This window comes from Ahaetulla prasina, chromosome 4 (genome assembly GCF_028640845.1).
Source record: "Ahaetulla prasina isolate Xishuangbanna chromosome 4, ASM2864084v1, whole genome shotgun sequence".
NCBI lineage: Eukaryota > Metazoa > Chordata > Lepidosauria > Squamata > Colubridae > Ahaetulla > Ahaetulla prasina.
In genome coordinates, this window is record NC_080542.1 from 70,778,042 (window position 1) to 70,805,279 (window position 27,238).

At 38.6% G+C, this 27,238-nt stretch overlaps 1 protein-coding gene across 5 annotated transcripts in view; it reads left to right on the forward strand.

The window, feature by feature from the left end:
- ELMO1 (engulfment and cell motility 1) overlaps positions 1-27,238 on the forward strand; it is a 499,623-nt gene that overhangs the window by 144,235 nt on the left and 328,150 nt on the right. For all 5 annotated transcript variants that reach the window (XM_058179684.1, XM_058179685.1, XM_058179687.1 and 2 more), the window contains exon 5: positions 19,445-19,495. In XM_058179684.1, the coding sequence (XP_058035667.1) occupies positions 19,445-19,495 (51 nt within the window). The remainder of the gene's footprint in view (positions 1-19,444; positions 19,496-27,238) is intronic.

The window sequence follows — 27,238 nt, forward strand, 5'->3', positions numbered from 1 at the left end:
CAATGATGATTATGTAAAATTAAGAAGAACAGTAACTTACAGTAATTAGAGATGGAAAAGTTACACATAAACTGCTTATATAGGGTTTTAAATTTAGGACAAAATTATAATTTCATGCAGCATTTATGCTGCTGGCCAGTGCTGTTTGAATAATAGGGACTTAAAATTTAGTATTAAATTGTATATTGTATGCTACAATGTAGAGTGGAAAATAGCATAATTACTTCTATTCAAAAAGCAGATATGAGTGTGAAATCATCTCTGTAGGTGTTCTTTGTGTTCTGATGGAAAATTTCATTCCCTCTGTTGACAGTGACAGTATAGCTAGAAAATCTTGACTCACACAAAAGAGGTTTATGAAGATAATCCCTTAATGTTAATTTGAATCTTTCAAGTTATTGTTGAAAATGTACAGAGAAAACCCTGCTGCAATATTCTGTAAATTGCTCATTTAAATTGAAACTATTTAGTATGCCACTCAGTTGATAAAGCTGCCTGCTTCCATTTTTTAATGCAAGATACAAATCCTTTAATGGACATGGATGCAATAGAAAGTTAGAAATGGAGATGAAAATGTTTTGGTTAGAGATGACCCAAGAAGTAATTGTAAAGAAGTTGAAAGTGGTGTGAAGAGAGATTTTCTTTGCCATAGAAATGACAGATTGGGTTTTTTTCTATCAGCTTTGTGTACTCTAATATATGGATTTTTTGTGTGTACATAGAAATACAGTGTTGGAGAAATTAAAGAGCAGCTTTAAACTTTATAGATTGTTTTTAAAAAGACTGCACTTCAAAGAAAACTATTTAAATTTAATAAAAGTAGTGACATTATGAGGATGGAGTTAGGAAATCATTTCCAATAATATTCAGTTTAATTTAACTTGAATGTAGGTTTTTGAGGCTACTTTTCAACAAGTACCAGAGGATATTAACCTGGGTCTCTACTGTACTGCTTTAGACATCAAGTGAGACATGACACTATTTTTGTTTTGTTTTTAAATCTTAATGAAATAAATTATTTGTGGATCACTGCAGCTTTGAATTGATTGAATCTGATGGTCTGCTATATAATGATAGTCTTCTCCAACACAAAATACAATTTATTGTGTCATCTGCTCAACTAATGCTTTCTTCTACATGATTTTTGTATAAAGCATTCAGAACTGATCAAGGATTTTATGTAGCATTTTTCTGCAGTATTTTGTTTTTTAGCAAAATTAAAATGATCCAACTGTCAGTGTTGATATATGTGGAGTCAAATCAGGTTTCCTTTATGGCAAAGTAATATACTGTAGGCCATTAAAAAAACCAGTGAACAAAATTAGTGCCTCCATCCTGCACACATTGACACGCAAAAAGCCTGAGTGCATATTTATTTCTTTTAAAAGTAGGTGAGAATAAATTAGCATCTTTACCTCACTCCCCTCCATAGGGCTATGAATGAATTTTCAGTATTTGACTTTAAATGTCCCAGAATAATGTTTTCAATTAATTCAAAATCATTTGAATATGTTGGCATTGTGATTTTATAATCTTTAAAGTAGAACCAATATATTTTTGTAACAAAATCACAAAATCTGTAATGAAAAGTTGTTCTTGCTAGGTGCCACAAGCAAGATAGATGAACCCATAATAGCTGGAATTGCACAGGGCAGCTATTCTCATTATGTAACTGATACTTTCAAATAATGATTTCTTATTAGATCAAATATTATATCATTTATATAGTATTCTCCTTATATATTTGTTTCTAGCTTCTGAAGAGAAACAAGAATACTGTACATAAAACAAAACAAAACAAAACAAAACAAATAAATACATAGCGGAGTACGGTACGCCTTCAGATAATGCTATTAGTGACTGTACATGTTCAAATAAAGTATACAAATGTTATAATAAAACTTGGTAATTTTTCAAATGACTTTATCAAGTTGGCTGGTTAAAGGGTAGTAATATATTACTGGGCCAACTTTTATTTCTTGTTAGAGAGGAAAGTGCATATTTCAAATGAATATCTTTGTAACATACAGTGATGCAGAATATGTATTGATTGTGCTACTCTGGATCATATAAATGGAAGCTCTCTCAATGCAGAAATTTACATATATTCTTTGCATAATGAACACTTCAGTGTTTTAGTAATGTGAATACATTTAAATATTAGTGTGGATGTTTGCTGTAAATCTGGACATCTAAAGTCTGGTCTTGTTGTCATGCTATGTGTGATTGGCAGTCTGTGTCAAGGAGCTCTTGTCTGAGTCCAGTTGAGCATGATTATGAATTGTGTTTATTGCATCTAAAGAGAAGCTACAATAGAAAAATCGTTTTTCAAAATGTCCTGGCAATTGAGGGTCATTTATTTTCTAATATTGAGTCCTTCTAAACTCTGAAGGCAAAAATTTAATTTAAGCAAAAGATTATTTATTAATTAATTAATTTATTATTGATTAATTAATTTATTAATTAATTATTTATTTATTAATTATTCCACTTAAAATGGAGTCAGTCAGCTGCCTGCCCATTCCATGTGGTTGCTCGCGGTGCCATGGCCATGAGGCAGGGTGGTGGTGGAGCTGCTCCCGCACTGGTTTATTTTGAGGTTTCCACAGACAGGCCTTCCACACCCTGACACCTGCCTTGCGCCAGCAGCACCAACAGCCATGTGCAGCAGGAATCCAAGTGGCCGCCAGCCCACTTCTGCATGAAGGAAGGCAGGTGTTGCATGGATGGTCTGGCTGTGGAGGTTCCGAGGTAAGCCAGTGCAGGGTGCATGGGGCAGCACCACCTGCCTCGCCTTGTGCAATAATGACCAAAAGTTAGTTGTTAAATGCCTGAATTTTTGTTTTATGTGGTATCCCAGTTTCTCTGTTAGGAATGAAAAGAGGAAATTGGAAGTTTTCAATTACATTATCAAGTATGCATAGGTTGGCTAAAAATGGAAACCCTGCAATCCTTCAAATATTATAACTGACAGTTGGATTATATTTTAGAGTTTCTTTCAGTGTTGTCTGAGGACTCCCAGGGTGCAGAAAACCTAAATGATTTGCCAGATAGTAAAGATATTTGCAAAAATTTAAAACAATGTCACTTATCTCATTTTAATTTGTTAAAAATAGTTTTTTTTTCATGAAAAATATTTTATTAGATAGTATCTAAGGTTTAATATTGTGATTTTTGTATGATACAAAAAATACTTTACAATCTCATCTATTTTAATTTTTAAGAGGGAAAAATATCAATAAGTGTAAACAAATACTCTTTAGAGATACCCTGTAAAATTGGGAAGGGATCCTTAAAGCAAATATTTTATGATCTAGATCAGGGGTCTCCAAACTAGCCAACTTTAAGACTTTTAGATCAGTTCCCATAATTCCACATCCAGCCATGCTGGCAGGGTACTTCTGTGAGTTTAAGTCCACAAGTCTGAAATTTGCCAAGTTTGGAGATCCCTGATCTAGATGAATATACAATAGATACTCCAATCCTGCTGTAGTAATATGGTTTAACTTTAAATTCTTGTACACAAAGATGAATTGAAACAGCCTTTATAAAGTACCTTTTAAACGAACTATATTTAATTGAGACTAACTATTTTAGATATGTCCATTCATTCATAGTGATATGTTAATAGGATGTACCATATGTTGTACTTGTAAATTATAAAGAAAGGTGGCTTAAACTTGAATGTCGTGCTCAAATGCATCAGTTTGATTCTTCTTAACCATGGCTATAGCTCAGTGGTAGTCAGCCTGGTCCCTACCGCCCACTAGTGGGCGTTCCAGCTTTCATGGTGGGCAGTAGGGGTTTTGTCCGATACTGAAGCACTTTCCTTTTTTTTAAATTTAATTGACTTTTTAAAAAAATTTCATAGCATTATTTAAAAACATTTTCATTAGGTTTTCATAAAATTCCCCGTGACAATTTAAATTTCTGAAAATATACTATTTGTATCGCCCGTGCATAAGTTTAGTTCATGTTACGTAAGTGAAACTAAGTGGTGCTATAGTGCGACTGCAAACAAAAGAGCCTCATCCCAGAATAGCTCGCACATCTCCCCCCACACCACCCAGCTGTAACAGACAAGCAGAGCTGGTAGCCAGCGCCCTCCCCCAAACCCAATCCACAATGCGCGAGAGGCATGCACAGATGACGATAGACAGCGCATTACTGTGGAACTGGTGGGCAGTTAGAAAATTTTACTACTAACAGAGATACAAAAGTGGGTGGTAGGTATAAAAAATTTGACTACCCCTGCTATAGCTAAACAATTTTAAATGCCTCCATTAGGTATTATTTACTATCACTGATAAAATTGGATCCTTGGGCTTTATTTTAATCAAACAATCCTGAATCGTAAGTTCATATCATTGATTTTAAGGCATGAACAGTCAGATGGAAATAATTGAACAATGTACATTAAGAATATGTATATATTTTCTTCCAAATATGTTGTTTTATCTATGACAATTGTTTGTGTATACTGTTGTGACAAAAAGAAATTTTAAAAAAATTGCTTCTTCACAATAAAGCTGAAATTAGAAAACATCTAGGGCCAGCTACTGTTAAAGTATGATTAAATAAAATAAATTAAAATTGAAGCAAAAATGGTTCTGCTATCTCTAAGATAATAGTAAAAATATCTTACTATATAGAAGGGTTTGAAACCTTAATTACAAATTTTAAATCACTTCTCACTAATAGAACACTGCTCACTTGAAAAAGCCCCCATTAAAGAATAAAAAATGGTTTGATAGAGACTGTATTCAACTGAAAAGGATTTATTACAAGGAGTACATGAAAAATAAAAACGCCTCTTCTGAGGATCATACTCACTATTTAAAGCAGTTGAAGGCACAATATAAGACATTTTTAAAAGAAAAGAAAGGAGTCTTGCATAGATTAATTGTATCAGTCAAGACAAAAAATGCATCCCTTTTTTTGGTTATAACACCAGAGGATTGGGAAAATCTCCCCCCACCCTCAACTAATCAGGTACCAATTCATGCCTGGGAAGAATATTTTAGAGAGCTATATATAGACACTATGTAACCAATGAGAGCCAAATTAGTTTGGACCTAACCCCTTACTGGCCCGCTGTCACACCACAAGAGATATCCCAGCTGATTGAATCCCTTAAGACTAATAAGGCACCAGGTGTTGACAGTGTTCTGCCAGAAATAATAAAAAAGAACGCCAGTTGGTAGGCATCTCTGTTAGCATTTCTTTTTATATTTACAGTTAAAATGGGCCGTATGCCAAGAGATTAGCAATCATTATACCAATTTATAAAAAGGGTAACAGAAATGACCCAGGCAATTATAGGCCTATTAGTCTCCGAAGTGTTGTTAGTAAATTGTATGACAACCACCTAAATTATAAACTTCAGGACGAGCTAATTTCAGAGGGGATAATCAAAGATGAACAAGATGGATTTAGAATAGAATAGAATAGAATAGAATAGAATAGAATAGAATAGAATAAAATAGAATAGAATAGAATAGAATTTTTTATTGGCCAAGCGTGATTGGACACACAAGGAATTTGTCTTGGTGCATATGCTCTCAGTGTACATAAAAAAAAGCAAGATCAACAGTAGATCATATATTGGTACTTCATCATCTGGTTCAAAAATATACATATAAAAAAATTCCTCTATTTTTTGTGGCCTTCCTTGATTTTAAGCAGCCCTTTGATTCAATATCTAGAAACACCCTCTGGGAGAAATTAAAACTCACTACTATTGATAAATGCCTCCTCTATCTCATTCAAAAATTGTATGCTAACTCCTTGAAAGTGAGGTGTAATCCTCGAGGGACTTTATCAGGCACAGTAATGTTAAAAAAAGAAGTACGCCATGGTTGTATTCTGTTCCCCGTCCTTTTTAATTTCTACATCAGCCTCTTGATATATCTTTTGCAGAACTCCGCCCTAAAATCCCGATACTATTATATGCTGCTGCTGCTATTATCTCATAAAAGCCCATTGGATGAAGAGAGCAATTACAGCAACACTAGGTTACTGCAGACAGAATAAGTTGGTCCTTAATTTTGATAAATTGAAAAGTTTAGTTTTCGTAAAAGACCTACTCAATACTCCAGGAGAATAGAAGGACATAATTTAGAACAGGTTAGGATATTTAAATACCTTTTTTTATTATTAAAAAAGTTTTATTTTAACATTCATATCCAATAACATTTAATGTACAGTCATATACAATTAATCGGACCTGCCCAGTCACCACCCCCTTCCTTTAACTCTCTTCTCTACCTTCTCTACCTTCTTCTACTTTCCACGACCATCCTCCCCTTCTCCTATCTACATCCTCTCCTCCTTCCTCCCTACTCCTTTCTTCTCCCTCTTCTATCCCTCTTCCTTCCTTTCCTCTTCCTCCTCTTCTCTTTCCTACCTCCTTCTCTCTTCTCCCTCCTTCCTTCCCATCATTCTGAAATGGTAGCCAGGCAGCTCCGATCTTACATTAATTATACATCTTCAATCATCCCTGTACATTAACCATCAATCCATTTTCTACCCTCATCCCCCCTCCCCCTTCCTTCCCCTCCCTCCCACTTCCCCCCGGGACTTCCCAGAACCGAATACAGGGTATAAAACTAACAGTCAAAAATTAGAATATAACACAAATCATAATCCATAGTCATTCCTTAAAACTTTAACTCCCCTTCCAGAAACAAAGAAAATACATTTCTTCCAATCCATTATATATCAGACCATTCCACTCCTAGAGTTCTCAGAGATTTCTGATTGAGTTGGTGTTTGTTCTTCAATAAAAGTACATAGTTTTTAATATCCAACCTTCATCAATCAATACCAAAACAATGTTCCATCTTCCAATATTCACCAAGAATTCTTCTGTAATGTCTTTCTTCCTTAAGCAGTCTCTCAAGAATAGTTCATATTTCCAACTTAATTTCTTAAATTTTACTGTCCAATCTCCAAAGGTAAACAATAATCCATATTTTCATATCTTTGGTATCATTTACATACATCAAGTAATATTACTAATATTATTGTTAATCCTATATTATCTCCACAATATTTCAATTGTAATAATTAAAATTTTCACTTTACCTTGCTTATATCAAATAACATTATTAAAATTACACCTATAACTTATCCAAAATATATCAGTTATAACAATTAAATTCTAGTTAACCATATAACAACATTACATCCATCTCTCAAATATAATATTTAATCCAAATTCCTAAATTTTACTATCTATCCTCCAAAATTAAACAATATTCCATCTTCCTATTCCTTTATACCTCAAATATATCAAATAATACCTCTAAAATTACACATTTATATCCAAAATAAATCATTTACAAAAATTAACCATAATCATATATAATAGAATTAAACATTCTCCCTCCCCTTATCTTCTATCTTACACATTTTCCACCATCTATTCACCAATCAACTTAACATCTATCGATAAAGGATTCCCAATCTTTAATACATTAGTGTAGAAATCTCGTGCTTTGAAAACTGTATTGAGAAAATACTTTCTTACTTTATAATTCACTGTTAAGCCAGCTGGAACCTCCCATTTAAAATATATCTGCTGTTTCTTAAGCTCATCCACTAAAAAGGCAAATTCTTTTCTCTTTCTTAACATTTTAGGAGGAATTTCCTTCATCATTATTATATCTTGTCCTAATATTTAAAATTTATTTTTATACAATGCTTGCAAAATTCCATACCTAATCTTCTTATTTGTAAAATAAATGACCACATCTCTCGATAAACACTTCTGCCTTGCCAACCAAGAATTAACACGATAAATTTTTTCAATATTAACTTCAAAATCTTCTGGTTCCACTCCATCTATCTGAGCAAAGGCCTGAGTAAAAATCTCTTTCAAATTTTCCTTCCTACATTCCTTTAATCCCCTCACCCTTATAGCATATTCCATTAATATATATTGTAATATAACCCTTTCTTCATCTGCTCTATCTACCTTAACCTGAATATCATCTATTTCATTTTCTAAATTCAAATTAATTTGAACTTCATCTATTTTCCTTTGCAAATCTAAATTAATTTGGTTAAGTTCTTCCAGTCTTTCCTCTGTCTGAATACTAGATAGTAATAATTGGGTAATTGATTCCTTTAATTTTTTCATCTCCCTCCTCTGCTCTTCCACCATATCTTTAAAATCCAGTATTTCTTTCTCCATTTCATTAAATTTTTGATCTATTTCTGAAAGATGAGCCTCCATAAGCTCCTGTAAAAAATTCCTTAAACCTTCCTTGATATCTTCTTTTAATTTCCGTATCTGAACTGAAGAAATTTCCAGTATTTTAGAAGTGGTTAATTCTCTCTGCTTAAAAGCCATTTTTAAACTAAGTAATACCAAAAGAAAAAAGAAAAAGAAAAAAGAAAAATTCAGTAAACTTTTCTTCTTAAACACTGTAATAAAAAGAGACAAAAAAATCCATTTAAAAAAATATCTTGTTATATTCTTCTTAAAGCTTCCACGCCAGCAACTGTAATAAGCATTTCCTTAGCTTTCACTTCCAATACACAAAATGCCATTTACTTTCAATACACAAAACGCCATTTACTTTCATCATCTCCAATCTTGACTACAAATACATTCTCTGTCAGGGAATTAAAATCTTCTTACAATCAACTGCCAACACTCCTGTTTCAGCTCTGTCCGTGTTAGCAGTCCTTCACTAATCCATTTCAGTCGCGGAGATGGGCGCTGTGTTTTATTTCGCCATTTGGCAGAAGCGTTCCGGATTCTGGAGCTTTTTTCGGGCTATCGAAGGAGCGTTCCCATCAAACCACCAGAAATCTTCCTGGGGCTTTCCTGGGGGCTCTACTTTAGCCCGAATGCTCCCTCTCCCTCTTTGCCCGAGGGAGAGATTTTCAAGCTGCTTGACAGCAGATTAACGCTGTCTGAGCGGCTCTACAGAATCACACAGAACTTTTAGACTGCCATTAACGAAGCGGAGCCACCGGATGTCCAATATTTAAATACCTTGATGTAGTGTTCCATTTATTTATTTATTTATTTAATCAAATTTTTATACCGCCCTATCTCCCGAAGGACTCAGAGCGGTTTACAGCCTGATAAAACACAAAAATAAATACAAGATAAAAACACTATTAAAAAACTTATTGAATTAGGCCAAATTTAAAATTTGCAAAGTACTTGGAAGGCTCACCTGGATTATATGTTGCAATCAGCCCTTTGGTCCTCAAATGCCATTAAACAGTTCTGTACAGGGGGAGGACAATTAGTCCCTGCTGCCTTAAAACTCTTCGAGGCTAAAACATTAGTGCAAATTCTTTATGGGGCAAAAGAAGGAATCTTTGCAAAGAAAGACTCACGAGAAATCATACAAACAAGATTTCTGCGAGCCATTTTAGCTGCACCCAAAGGAACACCAAATGCCCAGTTAAAGATTGAAACAGGGATGCCTCAAATTCAGGTAAGAGCCTGGAAGCTGATGACCATAAGCTGGGCTCTTATGGGCTCTCCCCAGTATTTTTAATATCCCTAGGCTTTGAACAAGCTAAGCAAGTAGTCATTAATAGAATAAAAGACATGGAATTCCATCCAGAAATAAATAGGATGACTTTCCACAGTAGGAACAGAATTAAACCGGGTATGTAGGAACCATCAAGATATTTAAAGGACCTGACCTTCCCGAAATATAGAATAGCATTTTTCAGAGCCAGATTTAATAATCTCCACTCAGCACCCCTCTAGGGCAGATATAATAAGACCCCAATAGTGGAACGAGTATGTGTATGTGGTAAAGGAGAAGTTGGAAATATCACACGTCTTATTGCATTGTGAGTTATACAGTGCTTTTAAGTCAATGCATATTCTTCCCTTACTAGAGAGATTACCAGGGAGGGCAGACAATTTTTATGTAGACTATCTCCTCCCGAACACAAACCTGGCTACTACGCTTGAAGTAGCAAAATTCTGTGCTGCTGCAATGACCACAAGGACTAAATATGTTTTCTTGTACTAATTTTTTGTAGATATCTCTAACAATTTTTAGAGAATTTATATTTATACACATACTTATCCACTTATCCATCAAGTACACAAGGATACGATCCAAATTGTATGATACAATATATGTTATTGTTACAGATGTTATTATTTACTACTATTATTGGTATTATCTTTTAATATTATTGTAAATAAAATCTTGTCATTTGCTGGTCTATGACCGTAATAAACTTTATATTCTTACTATAGTTCAGTGTTTTCTCAAGCAATGACACCTACAACCTTAGCATATATGTACAACCTTAACTTGTTTGAAAAGTATGAAACTAGAAGCTGTAAGGTAGACATTTGTTTCATTGTATTAAGACAGGATTGTCAGCACAAAATGTTTTAAAATGAAAATTACACTTTTTGATTTAGTTTTTTAATCAGTGGTCAGGATCAGATTTTTTTTTAATTTGGTCTTCCTTTGGTTTCATTTATATTATATAAGGAGATTAAATTTGTACAAAATGTTTCTATTAAAATAGTTGATATACTGAATGTTGTTTAATTTTGTTTAAAATGGAATATGCCTTGGATTAATGTATAAACTATTTCCTAGCAGATTTTTAAGTAATTTTTAGGAATGAAAAACAAGATTGGATTTTTAATTGAAAAGCATGTATTTCCCATTTTAGAGAATCGTGCTTTGGGATTAATCCAAAGGAATGCAAAATATAATCTTTTTCAGTTAAAGAATTCTAAATCTATTTATATATATAGATGAGTTATTAGATTTTCCAGAAAAATATCTTAATCATTGCCCAATGTTTAAAGGAATCAAGTAGGAAAAGGAGGAGGAGTAATTTGTTATCATTAAATAAGTGATTGTCAGGATTCTTGTGATCTATTTCTGGTTACCTAGGGAACTACTGGAATATCTTGTCTTATTTTCATCTCTGCTTCAGAGGATAAATCTTGAATTGACACTGGATATTTACATTTTTCTGCTGTACATACAATTTCATGCACATAAATCACATCTATTCTGCTGCCCTTTTTGTGACTTTGATATCAATTGAGGAAAAAATGATGCTTTAATTTTCATACACTATTGTAACTTCTTAGTTCGTCCGTTCATTCATTTGTGTTTGCAGGGAATTTTCATGGCCTAAGGATATTAACAATGATGTGTACCAACAAACCAAAGTAACTCCACCCTACCCCAACCCTCCATAATGAACTAAGGGAAGGGAAAGCAAATCACTGTTTTTCTTTCAGAATTTGACGATACCACTTTCATATAAATTGCTGCAAGACATGTTGCTTGATTATTTCTCAGAGGCAAGGAGAAAACTTTTCACATAACTCTTCATTTTTCTAGGTATGAATTATGTAATTAGGCCAACATTTTTCAAACGTTACAATAATATGATCCTGATCAGTAAAACAAGAAGTATCCCATAGTGAATAATGGAAGAGAATTTTCACATATGTTGATATCTATATTGTAATGAAATTATAAAAGACTTTCCTTGAGTTTTTAAGTCCTTTGTTGCTTAAAAAAACAACCCATTTGATATCCACATACAGAATTTATTGTGATTGCCAATTGTGATTGGACACACAAGGAATTTGTCTTGGTGCATATGCTCTCAGTGTACATAAAAGAAAAGATACGTTCATCAAGGTACAACATTTACAACACAATTGATGATCAATATATCAATATAAATCATAAGGATTGCCAGCAACAAGTTATAGTCATACAGTCATAAGTGGAAAGAGATTGGTGATGGGAACTATGAAACGATTAATAGTAGTGCAGATTCAGTAAATAGTCTGACAGTGTTGAGGGAATTATTTGTTTAGCAGAGTGATGGCCTTCGGGAAAAAACTGTTCTTGTGTCTAGTTGTTCTGGTGTGCAGTGCTCTATAGCGTCGTTTTGAGGGTAGGAGTTGAAACAGTTTATGTCCAGGATGCGAGGGATCTGCAAATATTTTTGTTATGTATTCATGTTTGTACCTTTAAATATTTGAGCGGGAAATCAGCACGTTGCTGATTGGACGAAGCCTCCAGCAGAACTGTATAAAAGGAGAGGTTTTTCCCCCCAGCCTGTTGCTGGGTTCACCCTATATTAAAGAGCTGTTGTCACTACCCTGGTCTCCAGCCTCGTTACTTCCCGAACTTAACATTGGCGACGAAGGTGGGATCTCGAGGCTAAGGAGAACCAGAACCGAGCTGAAGCACGAGCCCGAACCCAGCAAACCCAGGGCAGAAAAGCGGAGATGGCCAGTTACACTCCGCCCGCACTGCGTTGACCCGGCTAAAGAGAAATGGGGCGATATGACCCGTTTGAAAGCTTTCTAGAAGCCAACGAACTGCAAGGAGTTCCAGATAACGAAAAGGGCTTACTTCTTAAGCCATTGTGGTCCGAGGTCATTGATATCGGAAGCCCTGGCAGAGCCAACGCCGTTGCAGTCAGTGTCGTGGCCAACTTTACAGACTTTACTAAAAACCGCACCAACGCCCAAATACGCGGCGCGGTTTGAATCGGAGAGCGAAGGCAGATGGAGGCGAATCCATCGGTGACTACATGGCCGCCCTAAGAAAAGCGCCCAAGGACTGCGGATACCGTGACCTGACGAGGTGCTCCTCGAGCAACTCATCCGGTCAAAGACATCCGTTTGCAGCGACGGCTGCTAGCAAAGAGCAACCTGGCGCTGGCCAACGCTCTGGGCGAAGCCAGAGCACATGAAATGTCCTCTGCGGCAGAGACACTGCAGAAGCCGGTCCCACAGAAGGCGGCGAAGGCAACTCCGGTGCACCAGGAGGAGGTTCAGACCGAATCCGGCGGTGAAGATGAGGAAGGGTCTGCCGCGCGAGCGCGACAAAGGGGACCGAGGCGAATGCGGGCTGCGGGGTCAACACCAGCGCCAACGCTGCAAGTTTAAGGGCGCGATATGTCGGTGATGTGGAAGAAAGGGCACCTAGCTCAAGTTTGTCGGCGGCCCAACCTTCCGCCGAAAATTCAAATCGGCCAATCAGGCGCGGAATCGGCAAGGCGACCCGCGATTGGCTCAAACAAAAAGCGCGATTCAACCAAACAACTGTGGTCATAGGCGCGCCTCGACAAGTGGAGAAGAAGATCTTCACCAAGCCAAAAATAGAGATGCGGTGCCGGCTTGAAGTAGACACGGGATCAGCGATCACCATCATGTCCTGGGACACTTTGGCGAAGTCGCTGCCGTCCGTCGCGCCACCTGCAAGCACAAGCTCGAGTCCACGACTACCAGGGGAATCGCATCCCTGTTGAGGACCACCTCCGTCCGAGTCGTGCGGTCCACAAGAAGACCCTGCCCATCACGATCGTCGAAGGAACTCTGCCCAGTCTGTTGGGACTAGACTGGTTTCGTGCCCTGGGCATGGGGTGACTGGCATCTACAAGTGACTGTAACCTGAAAGACATTCTCTTTGAGTTCGAAGATGTCTTCAAGGACTGCCTGGGCAAGTACAAGGGACCCTATTTCCTTCAACTTAGACCCCAGGTAGCCCCATTAGGCTTAAGGCGAGGAGGTCCCTTTTGCCCTAAAACCAAAAATCGATAAGGAGCTGGACAAGCTCATTAATCAGGGATTTTGGTGCCAGTCGATCACGCAAAGTGGGAGGCATCGTCACCCATAAAACGGACGGGTCAATTAGAATTTGCGCTGACTACAAGCGGCTTAACAAAGCCTTACAGAAAAGCGCTTACCGGTTCCGTGGTGCAACACTTATTGCACTCTTTGGGGCAAGGGCAAGTCTTTGCAAAGTTAGACTTGGCCCAAGCCTACCAACAACTGCCCGTGAGCGCCCGCTGGCGAAGCCCAAACGATTGTATAGCACAGGGGCCTTCAAGTGCACCCGATTGCAATTTGGGGTCAGTGTGGCACCAGGGCTGTTCCAAAACCTAATGGAAGCGACTACTGCAGGGGCTCCCAGGGTAGTTCCCTACTTGATGATGTCCTAATTTCAGGGAAAACATGGAGGAATTGGGGAGGCGTTTAAGAAAGGTTTTGAGCATTTTCGGACAGCGGATTAAAAGTCAAGGCAAACAAATGCCAGATAGAATTGAATCCGTCGATTTCTTGGGCTACGGATAGACAAGAAAATTCACCCTACTGAGAGCAAGGTTAAGGCAATTAGGAAGGCTCCAGCGCCCAAAAACAAAGCAGAGCTGCAGGCATTCCTGGGGTTGGTGAATTTTACGCGGTCTTTTAAAGAACAAAGCAACCGTTCGGAACCGCTGCATAGGCTCTTAGGGAAAAATACTGTTTGGTCTTGGGGAAAGACAGAAAATAGGGCTTTCGAAGCAGTAAAGAACCTGCTCTCAAGTGATAGCCTGCTCATACAATATCACAACTCATTACCCCTAGTGTTGGTTTGCGATGCCTCCCCTTATGGGGTGGGGGCTGTACTCAGCCATAGACTTCCAAACGGCACAGAAGCCCCTATAGCTTTTTACTCTAGAACGATGTCCTCCCCAGAGGAACTACAGCCAATTAGACAAAGAAGCACTAGCCATTGTGTCAGGGGTTAAAAAATTCCACGAATATGTCTTTGGGCGGAATTTTGAAATCGTGACTGACCACAGACCGTTGCTAGGAATACTGGCTGGTGACCGCCCAACGCCTGTGGCACTTTCGCCACGCTTGACCCGATGGACTATATTCTTAGCCGCTTATTACAAGCTGCAGCATCGACCAGGAAAAGAAGTGGGGCATGCAGGCGCGTTAAGCCGATGCCCACTACCAGGGCGACCGAAGACCCCACTCCGGGACGCCCATCCTACTTATTGACTCTTTGGACTCTGGCCCAGTCACATCTAAGGAAGTGGCTCGGGCATCATACCGGGACATTGTGTTAAGAACTGTACTCGGTTGGGTACAGAGAGGGTGGGCCGCTGCGCGGCGAGCAGTTCAAAATTTGTTAAAAAGCGAGATGAGCTCTCGGCTCAAGGGGTGCCTGTTATGGGGTGATCGTGTAATAATTCCTGATAAGTTAAGGGAAAGGTATTGGACCTCCTCCACGAGGTCACCCAGGGATCGTAAGGATGAAGGGTTAGCTAGAAGCTATGTATGGTGGCCACTCATGGGCGCAGAGATTGCTGAGAGGGTAGGGAAATGCCAAGCTTGCCAAGGTCAGACCTCTACCCCCAGCAGCCCCAGTCAGAGAATGGGAAAACCCCAAGGGCCCTGGTCAAGAATCCACATTGACTTTGCTGGCCCTTTCCACGGCCAAAGCGTTCCTAGTGGTTGTTGATGCATTCTCTAAATGGTTGGAGATCATACTCATGAAATCCACTACGGCCGAGCAGTAATCGCAAGCCCTCGCCACCTATTCGCAACTCACGGGTTGCGGACACTCTGGTGTCCGACAATGAGCTCAATTCACGGCAGCCCAGTTTGAAGAATACCTGGCAGAGGAGGCATCCGACATGCCCTCTCTGCGCCTTTCCACCCTGCGTCGAATGGCCTTGCAGGCGTTCCGTCCGGGCGCTAAGGAGGCGTGTCAGGCTCAAGCCAGGTGACTGGCAAACAAAGATAGACTTTCTAGCCGTCCAGCACAGAACCCCAAACACGGCCACGGAAAAGCCCAGCGCTAATGGGGCGGAAACTCCGGTGCCCCTTGACCGTTTGAATCCCCATTACACACCAGAGGGTTACAAGGGGAACTAGAAAAGACAAGGGAAATGAGCATAGGCGACGGTGTGGGCCGAAACTATGGGGCGGCCCTAGTTGGTTCATGACAAATAATAAAGATAACGGGCCAAAATCGTGTGGTAGAGCTACCAGACAACCGAGTGTGGGCGCCACATAGATCAGTTAAGGAAACGAATAACTGATCAAACCGAACCAAATGAAACAAATCATGACCAATACCAATTTGAATTCACAGCTGACAATGACCGGGGAGGCGCAAGACTTAGCTGAGGTCCCAGAGTTCAGCGACGCCATCAGGTTCCCGAGGGAAACAGCTGGGAAAGTTTCAAAGTAATCCAAGGCCGGATGGCCAAGAAAAAGAGTCAGCCAATAATCCAGAGCCCGTTGGCTCAGAGAGAGCTGGGAGAGAAAAACAGCCCCTCCGACCAGCTCAAACACCACCAGAACTGAACCGCGAGGTCAGAAAGAACTAGGAGACGCAGGTTATTTGCGTGACTACGCCGAAAAATAACATGTAAATAAAATATGTAAATAGAGGCAAAGTGTTTTCTGGGAGGAGGAGTAATTTGTTATCATTAAATAAGTGATTGTCAGGATTCTTGTGATCTATTTCTGGTTACCTAGGGAACTACTGGAATATCTTGTCTTATTTTCATCTCTGCTTCAGAGGATAAATCTTGAATTGACACTGGATATTTACATTTTTCTGCTGTACATACAATTTCATGCACATAAATCACATCTATTCTGCTGCCCTTTTTGTGACTTTGATATCAATTGAGGAAAAAATGATGCTTTAATTTTCATACACTATTGTAACTTCTTAGTTCCTCCGTTCATTCATTTGTGTTTGCAGGGAATTTTCATGGCCTAAGGATATTAACAATGATGTGTACCAACAAACCAAAGTAACTCCACCCTACCCCAACCCTCCATAATGAACTAAGGGAAGGGAAAGCAAATCACTGTTTTTCTTTCAGAATTTGACGATACCACTTTCATATAAATTGCTGCAAGACATGTTGCTTGATTATTTCTCAGAGGCAAGGAGAAAACTTTTCACATAACTCTTCATTTTTCTAGGTATGAATTATGTAATTAGGCCAACATTTTTCAAACGTTACAATAATATGATCCTGATCAGTAAAACAAGAAGTATCCCATAGTGAATAATGGAAGAGAATTTTCACATATGTTGATATCTATATTGTAATGAAATTATAAAAGACTTTCCTTGAGTTTTTAAGTCCTTTGTTGCTTAAAAAAACAACCCATTTGATATCCACATACAGAATTTATTTATTGGCCAATTGTGATTGGACACACAAGGAATTTGTCTTGGTGCATATGCTCTCAGTGTACATAAAAGAAAAGATACGTTCATCAAGGTACAACATTTACAACACAATTGATCAATATATCAATATTGGTCAATATATCAATATAAATCATAAGGATTGCCAGTAACAAGTTATAGTCATACAGTCATAAGTGGAAAGAGATTGGTGATGGGAACTATGAAACGATTAATAGTAGTGCAGATTCAGTAAATAGTCTGACAGTGTTGAGGGAATTATTTGTTTAGCAGAGTGATGGCCTTCGGGAAAAAACTGTTCTTGTGTCTAGTTGTTCTGGTGTGCAGTGCTCTATAGCGTCGTTTTGAGGGTAGGAGTTGAAACAGTTTATGTCCAGGATGCGAGGGATCTGCAAATATTTTCACGGCCCTCTTCTTGATTCGTGCAGTATACAGGTCCTCATATTTACATTAATAGTGTTTTGCTTAAGAGGCAAATTTCTGGTGTCAGATCTCAGTGGCTAGTTTCAGTGGTATTAAGATTGTATATTGCAGTTTTGGAAAATAGTACACCCGAGGAATGTTACAGATTGCAATGTTACAGATGCTTAATGATGGGTTTCGGCAGCCTACATATTCAAGAATTATATGATGTCAGCATAGAGTTAAGTTTCATAAGGCAATTTACAGACAGCTTTCACGTAGGATGTGGAATTTGTGCTTGGAAACTAAAAGTTGCTGCAAAATTGAGAAACACATGAATTTATATTTAAAAGGACTAAATCTATATCCTTTCGTTTTGCTTTTCAAACAAAAATCAAGGCATCTTTCCCCTCCTGTCTTTTCTTTCAAAGGAGAGACTATATCACTCTTTACTTACAATCTTATGGATAGATAATGAAATATTGGAATGTATTAATGGTGCTGGTTTCAGATATAGTTGTAATTTCAGAGTAAATCAAAATAGTAGACCTATTTTCATTCTAGTCTGTATCTTTCTAGCTCTGATAAAAAAGGAGCTGTTTCACTATCGTGTCAGATGCAGTCTTTCTATAGAAAATCATCACTTGATTGTCAGAGAAAAAAAATTGCAACTTGTTCTTCTATAGCTATCCAGCCAATTTAACATGTTTTGAATGAATGGGAGGCAGAATACAATTTCACAAAGTGCACATTCCCAAAGTACATTCTTCCATTTTTTTTTCAAGGCATGATTTTATCATCATTTGCCTGCTCATTTAGGTTACTGTACAACATAAATTCAACTTTAGCTTTGGAATGATTGTAATTTTATGGCCAAGAACAAGGGAAATATGAAACACAGTCTCTAGGTAGAAAATGCCATATGTTCTAGGCCCGTGATGGCAAACCTATGGCACGCGTGCCACAGGTGGCATGCATAGCCATATCAGTGGGCACATGAACTCAGCTCCAGTGTGCATGTAAGTGCTGGCCAGTTGATTTTTGGGCCTTCTGGGTCCACCAGAAATAGGGAAACAGGCTGTTTCCTGCCTCCAGAGGGCCTGGGTGGTGGTGGGGAAGACCCGTTTTTCTCTCTCACCTGGCTCCAGAGCCTCTCTAGGAATCTGGGTGTGTGTGGAAAATGGCCTTTCCCACCCCTTCCCAGGCCCATTTCTAAAGTACATTTTTGCTGTCCCCAGCCTCCAGAGCCTCTCTAGGAGTCTCTGAAGACTGGGGACAGCAAAAAATATCACTTCCTGTCCAACTGGAAGTTGGTAAATGGGCCATTTCTGGCCTCCGGAGAGCCTCAAGGGAGATGGGGAAGGCTGTTTTCTATCTCCCAGACTCATAGAGAGGCTTTGGAGCCAGGTGAGAGAGAAAAACAGGCCAACTGGGCCATCGCGTGTCAGGAGTGGGGGGGAGGAGAGAGTTGTGTGGGCATGCGCGGGGGCGGGACATGTAGAATTATGCGTGTGGGCACACTCATGTTCTAGGCTGAACAGTTCATTTTTATTCTGCCTTAGTTTGTAACATCAATTTGTTAGTGTTAAGAGCCAGTTGTACACAAGCATCTTAATCTGAACATTGAGTCATGGCAACTGGATTTTTTTTCTTGTTGATTTGAAACATTTCACTACTTATCCAAGTAATTTCTTAGGTTTGAGCAAGAAGGGTCCTCCAGAGTGATGTCATTTCTCTCTTAATCAGAATAGGCTCATTAAGTGAGTAGGCAGAGAGTTATTGGGATGTAAATATTCTATCTCCTAAATCCATTACCATAGGATTTAATTGCATTAGACTGCATACATTTCTCTTCTTATGTTTTGGTTCATGTCGAGAGAAGCGATGGTTATTCTTCATTTTCAGGAGATTAGATAAGCTGAAGCTCAAAACGTGTTGTTTTTCTGTGATGTCTGCAACATTGTGTACCTTCCAGAAAAAGCTGAAGACGTAGATATGATATGTCAAATTATATCATTATTTAACATTGGGATTTTCTTTTTTAGAATCGTAATGAAATTAAAAATGGAGCAATACTTCGATTAACAACATCACCGGTAAGTTGCTGATACATTTGCATTTATCTAATTTCCCTATCTCTCATGCTCTGTCATGATTATTATAACATATCATGTTTTCCCGAAACTAGGATCTGTCCGGATAATAAGCCCAATTGGGCTTTTGAGCGCATGTACTAAAATAAGCCCCCCCCAAATACTTAGATACATGTGCAGCTGCCATGCAAACAACATGACATGAGGAGGTGAGGCCAGAGAGAGGGGAAAAGGGAGGGGGAACATGCCCCATGTGCCCCACATGCATCTGCCATCCACACAGAATGGCCTTGCAGAGGCTGCTCCCACAAACCCTAGTTTGCATGCCCTTTCTCTTAGTGGTGGTCACAAAGAGCAGTTGCAAAAAAACTCTTGCCAGCTAGCTCTTTTGACCTGGGACTGGGGGGAGGAAGACTGGCACCAGAGCTCTGAGCAGTGGCCAATGTGGGCTGTCTGCGCAGCCATGAAGCGGGATTGGCATGGCGGTTTTTGCCCACAGCACTGCCGGCAAGGATCGGGTCAGAGCTGCTACTGCTGCCGCTGCTGCCCAAGATCAGCAGGCCAGATTTGGGTGAGCCAGACACACTGCTGCTACTCAGGAGAAGAAGAGAGAGAGGAGGTGCTGCGAGAGAGCCCATTTCTCATGTTCTTTTTCTTCTGGGTGGCAGCAGTGCGTTCAGCTCCCCAAATCTGGCTTGCCGATCTTGGCCAGTGAGAGTGAGTGGCAGGTGGGGAGGGGTGGGGCAGCGGAGAAGTGAGATGCAGGGAGCAAGACAGGGCTCCCCTTGCCATCTCTTCTCCCCCCCCCCTCGCCGGGCATGGCAGGAACTGGAAGTCAGGTAAGACTTGCATCTCGCTTCTCTGCTGTGTCTTACCTGACTTCCAGCTCCTGCCGTGCCTGGCAAGGGGGAGAGAAGAGACAGCAAGCGGAGCCCTGTTTCACTCCATGCATCTCACTTCCCTGCTGCCCCACCCCTCCCCACCTGCCACTGCCCCTTACTGTCTGAGATCGGCAAGCCAGATTTGGGGAGCTGAATGTGCCACCACCGCCCAGGAAAACAAGAATGTGAAAAATGGGCTCTCTCACAGCGTCTTCTCTCTCTCTTCTCCCGAGTGGCAGCGGTGTGTCTGGTTCACCGAATCTGGCCTGTTGATCTTGGGCGGCGGCATCAGCAACTTTGACGTGGTCCTCACCAGCAATGCTGTAGACGAGAACTGGCCACACCGATCCCGCTTCATGGCTTCACAGACAGCCCGCACCAGCCACTGCCTGAAGCTCTAGCACCAGTCCCCCTCTCCCCAGTCTCAGGTTGAAAGGGCTAGGGCTGGCAAGAGTTTTTTTTCCCTGGCGGCCAGGAAAAGAAGGGGCGCGTGAGCTAAGGCTTGCGGGAGTGGCCTCCGCGAGGCCATTCCGTATGGATGGTAGGTGCGTGTGGGGCATGTTCCCCCCTTTAGCCCCCTGTCGCTTCCTCATCTTATGCTTTTTACATGTGAAGCAATGAAAAAACTGCCACAATTGCTGGAGGCAGCGGCCTGACCGACACCAGCAAAGCAGCTGGTCGACGCTCCAGAACCAGTCCCCCTGCCACAGGCTGAGGTTTAGTGGCCTCCTGAACCTCAAAAATAATAAGACCCCCCGATAATAAGGCCAAGGCCATATTTCGGGGGTCAAAAGAAAATAAGAACCTGTCTTATTTTCGGAGAAACACGGTAGTTCATATGATATGCTATTAATTTGTGAGAATAGGTGATATTAATTTATATAATTACATGGAAAAATTAAAGATCAAGTATATGAATATAGCAGTGATAGAAGTTCAGATAGGGTGATTTTTCACCCATACTTTGGAAGAAATAAAAACTATCAATTGTTTCCCGTAACCAGCCAGAATTCTGTTTCTATGCTTGGATACCCCCTCCCCCCATTCTTCAATGCAGAATTATTCTAACTCAGAAATTATTTCAGATCTCTCTGCATGTTTGAGATATCCCCAAATATTAGCAATATCTGCAAAGAATATTTTTAAAAGTTTTTTACTTTCATATAAATACATTTTGATTGATTTTTACGTAAATTTTGGATCATTGCCTTGCTAAAATACACAGTGTCTTTTTGGTTTCAATTTCTTCATTGTCTTTGAGGCTTTATTTCTAGGACTTTTAGCTAAATCTTATCTTCCTGCACAGTATTTCTTGTGTCAAAAAACATTTTTGCAATGTTTTTATAGCCTTCCTGTGCTTTATAGGTGAACTACCTTCATTTTCCAGGCTCAAATAGCTGCTTAGTTGTTGCAAGTACAGTTCAGTGGTCACCACCTGAGGGATTAGAAGAATGATAACAATTGTTTAAGAATGGAATTGTTTTCTTTTGTCTTAATTGCAAGCTTAACAAGTTAGTCATTTTTTGGGCCTTATTAACAATTATCAATACATAAATAAAAATATAGCATGGAATTAATATTTTCATTAGAAATTTCATTTCAATAAAATATGCAAAATTAACAAGGACACAGAAATTAAGAAATAGAGAAAGAAGAATTCTTTAAAAAAGAAAAAAATACAATTGCGCCTTCTGCTCTTGTTGCTACTAAGTAATTATCATCTTAAACTTCCCCCAATCCTTTCATCTAAGTTTTAATTCTCTATTGTTTGCTTGTTTTAAATCAATATTCAACTATATATAAATAGCAAGTATTGAAATACACAGAAAGATTTTGTATTTAATTTTGTTCAATGAAGAGAAGAGGTCAGAATTTGTATTGATGCATTGAAATATATAATTCAGGGATGCCTATACAATGTAAAGTGTTCTATAAGTCTAAGTGCTGTTGCTATTAAAACAAAAAAAATCATATAAGAGTAAATTTTGGAAATATATAATAAAAAGGAAAATTCATTTCTCAAACACATATACTGAAAGCTGCAACAGCAATGCTGGGGAAAAAAAAAGAACCTCGCTTATAATAAGACCAAAGATTGGTGAATATCAGTGACAAAATTTACAGTATATATGCTTAATGGAAGATTAATTAACCAAGAACAGCTCCTATACAGTATGTTATAAAGCAGGGCAAATTTAAATTTTTGAAAATTGTTTTTAAGAAAAATGTTATGAGATCAATGACATATAACACATGAAAGAATACTAGCAGTGATCCTTAATCTTTAATATAAATACCTGGGGTTGTGATCAGAGGTTGAGAACTTAAAAGGTGAGAAGGAGATCTGCATTACTGGAAAGTTTTCCCATACTTTATAAGTTTAGCAATTTGTTTTGATGTCTATCCAACTGTTACACCCAATTTTTTCCCTGTTGTAGTTCATAATTATAAATAAAAAAAAATTAAAAAAATTGAGGGGTTCTTGATAGTCCTTATGGGAACAATGCTCTGGGGCATGATGTCTTTCCTGTTATTATGGCAAGGAAGTTATAATGTAGCCATCACATCACACTTTCCTCCAATTATATCACAAGGAAATAACCCAGTGCAGTCCAGTGCATGCCTACTCAGAGGTTTATCCTTCAGAGTTCAGAATCTTTCTCTCAGGTAACTGGATATGGTTTTGCAGCTCAGAGAAATGTCATTGCTAATACTGTAGAAATTGGGATTGATTAACATTGCAAAATCAAGTGGCTCTCTGCATATTATCTATTCATGCTGAGACATCATCAATTAATTGTTTGCCTGAACTGAATAATTATGGGCATGCATCATTACACAGCAACCTGTTCATTGCTCTCTTGGTAAATTGATATGATTCTTATAACATTAAGTTTCCCACAATACCCTTTCCCTCCCCCTTTCAGAAATCTCCTTGGTTTCCTAGGTTACAAGAAGTAAAGGCTGAATTTTCCAATTTTGTTATTGTTTCTGTTTTAGCTATATGAATCATTTTTTTTTGCCTCCCACTTCTTTATTCTGGTTTCATCAGCCTCTTAGAATCAAACTCATTTCATGTTTGGAATACAATGTGCCAGCATACTAATGCTGACTGTACACACTGTGGAGAATTCCGGGCTGGTCTGCCGTTCTTCCCATGCTGTTTCCTTATTTCAGAGAACCTTCTGCAAAGTTGCTTTCAACTTTAAAAAACTGACTATTACTGAATCAAACTAGATAACGGATCTTAACACACAAAAGGTACACATGCACCACCATTGAGAAGTTAATGTCTATTAAAAAATTACATATTTCTGTTTAGTTTTAAGAAATAGGAATAAAGCTGTATTCCCTGCAGGATAGGAAGAATCACCAGACAGCCAATGGCTATACATTACAATATAGTGTCATCAGTTCAATGCAATCTTTGATAAACTATCAAGAGTTTATTCATGAGACGCAAAATATGCATGCAGTTGCTGGAAACAATTCCTTACTTTAAAATAACTTTCTATTCTATATCAGGGGCCAAATTTGGCTTATATCGAAATGAAAGCATCATTGCATAATTTAATGTAGTATTTCTGGCATTTGAGAAAAATATCCTACCCTCAATAGTTTAAATAGCATAAATAAAATATAGCATATTAAAAATCACTCTCATGTATCATATAAATGGAAACTTTTGCTGTATTATTTTTCCTTCTGCATATTTAGATCAGTTGGTTCTGCACAAGAGTGTTGCATTGATAGTGCCACCATATAGCATCCTAATACAATAGTCAAGTCTACTTAGATACTTAGATACATAGTATGAACTATGTGCATACTTCTTAAAAAAGCTTTCCTCTAATATAGCAGAACCCCTAAGCATAATCTTTGGAAAGGCCTTCACGACCAGTTCCCTTCCCAAACTTTGGTCACTAGCCATGGTCATCCCTGTCTTCAAAAAAGGAGACCCCAGCTTAGTTGAAAATTACAGACCTATCTCTCTATGCTGTGTCACCTGTAAAGTTATGAAATCTATCATCAACCAATCCATTACCATCCACCTAGAAACAAACAATCTACTCTCTAATAAACAATTTGGATTCAGAAAAAAACTACCATGTAACTTACAACTTCTTCACTGCAAAAACATATGGACTACAAATCTTGATCAAGGCAAAACAATAGATGCAATTTACATAGACTTCTATAAAGCTTTTGACTCAGTGGTACATGATAAACTTCTCCTAAAACTAAAATCCTACAGCATCTCCGGACCCCTCCACAACTGGATGACAGCGTTCCTGTCAAACAGACAAGTACTCAAAATAGGGGCCGGGATAGCTCAGGCTGTTAAGAAGCCTGTTATTAGAACACAGTAGCCTGCAATTACTGCAGGTTCAAGCCCGGCCCAAGGTTGACTCAGCCTTCCATCCTTTATAAGGTAGGTAAAATGAGGACCCAGATTGTTGGGGGGGCAATAATTGACTTTGTAAAAAATATACAAATAGAATGAGACTATTGCCTTATACACTGTAAGCCGCCCTGAGTCTTCGGAGAAGGGCGGGATAGCTCAGCCTGTTAAGAAGCCTGTTATTAGAACACAGTAGCCTGCAATTACTGCAGGTTCAAGCCCGGCCCAAGGTTGACTCAGCCTTCCATCCTTTATAAGGTAGGTAAAATGAGGACCCAGATTGTTGGGGGGGCAATAAGTTGACTTTGTAAAAAATATACAAATAGAATGAGACTATTGCCTTATACACTGTAAGCCGCCCTGAGTCTTCGGAGAAAGGCGGGATATAAATGTAAACAAAAATAAAATAAAATGGGAAGTGCCCTATCAAATCCTGTTCCTGTCAATAGCGGCATTCCCCAATGCAGTGTTCTTGGACCAACACTCTTTATATTATACGTTAATGATCTCTGTGACCATATTCAAAGTAATTGTGTTCTCTTCGCTGACGATGTCAAAATATTTAACACTACCAACAATACAGCTACCCTTCAAAAAGACCTTGACTTTGTGTCAGAATGGTCAAAAACTTGGCAACTCCAAATCTCAACCAGCAAATGCTCTGTCTTACACATTGGAAAAAAGAATCTAAACACTAAATACAAACTCGATGGACATTACCTTACAGATGACCCCAACCCTATTAAAGACCTTGGAGTTTTCATATCCAATGATCTAAATGCCAAAGCCCACTGCAGCTACATCGCAAAAAAGGCTTTAAGAGTTGTAAACCTAATCTTATGTAGCTTCTTCTCCAGAAACACTACACTGCTAACTAGAGCTTATAAAACATTTGCTAGACCAATTCTTGAATACAGCTCACCTGTCTGGAACCCATACCACATTTCTGACATCAATACAATTGAACGTGTCCAGAAATATTTTACAAGAAGAGTTCTCCACTCCTCTGAATACAACAATATACCTTATGCCACCAGACTTGAAATCTTGGGTTTAGAAAACTTAGAACTCTACCGCCTTCGACAGGATCTATGTTTAACTCATAGAATCATCTATTGTAATGTCCTTCCTGTTGAAGACTACTTCAGCTTCAATCATAACAATACAAGAGCAAACAATATATTTAAACTCAATGTTAACCTGTTAACCTGTTAACCCATTTCTGTCTTGATTGCAGAAAATATGACTTCTGTAACAGAGTTATTAGTGCTTGGAAGTCATACTGCTGGCCAACATTCCAGGAATGTTGTTTAACCATGGATGAACAGTGTGCTTCTATGCACTGCTTACTTGGGTTTCATGGCCTTTTTTCCACAGGAGCAATTAAATCAATAATGATAACTCTGACCAGGAGTTATCAGGATACTTTTTTAACAATCTAAAAAAGAAACCAAGTTCTTTCAGATAAATCTATCTATCAAATCTATCTTACATATCTTACATAAATCTATCTATCTATCTATCTTACATATTGGGAATATTAATAGATATTAATAATATTAATAATATTACATATTATCTATTTTACATATTGGGAAAAAGAACCCTAACAATAAGTACAAGCTTGATGGAAATTACCTTATAGATGACCCCCACCCTGGTAAAGACCTTGGAGTTTTCATATCAAATGACCTAAGTGCCAAAGCCCACGGCAACTACATAGCAAAAAAGGCTCTAAGTGTTGTAAACCTAATTTTACGCAGCTTCTTTTCCAAAAACTCTACAACACTAACCAGAGCATACAGAACATTTGCTAGACCTATTCTTGAATACAGCTCACCTGTCTGGAACCCATACCGCATCTCTGACATTAATACAATTGAACGGGTCCAGAAATATTTTACAAGAAGAGTTCTCTGCTCCTCTGAAAACAACAAAATACATTATACCACCAGACTTGGAATCCTGGGATTAGAAAACTTAGAACTCCACCGACTCCGCCAAGACCTGTGTTTTACACACAGAATCATCTATTGCAATATCCTTCCTGTAAAAGACTACTTCAGCTTCAATTCCAATAATACAAGAGCAAACAATAGATTCAAACTTAATGTCAATCGCTTCAACCTTGATTGCAGAAAATATGACTTCTGTAATAGAGTTGTTAACGCTTGGAACTCACTACCTGACTCTATAGTCTCTACTCAAAATCCCAAAAACTTCAACCAAAAACTGTCTACTATTGACTTCACCCCATTCCTAAGAGGACTATAAGGGGCATGCATAAGAGCACAAAAGTGCCTACCATTCCTGTCCTATTGTTCCCTTTCATTATATCAAATTAATATAGTTGTTACATACTTTTGCTTATATATATGTTTTTCTTTTTATGATGTGTTGTTGTTTTATATCAATGTTTACGTATACTGTTGTGACAAAATAAAATTTAAAAAAATCCTGTTT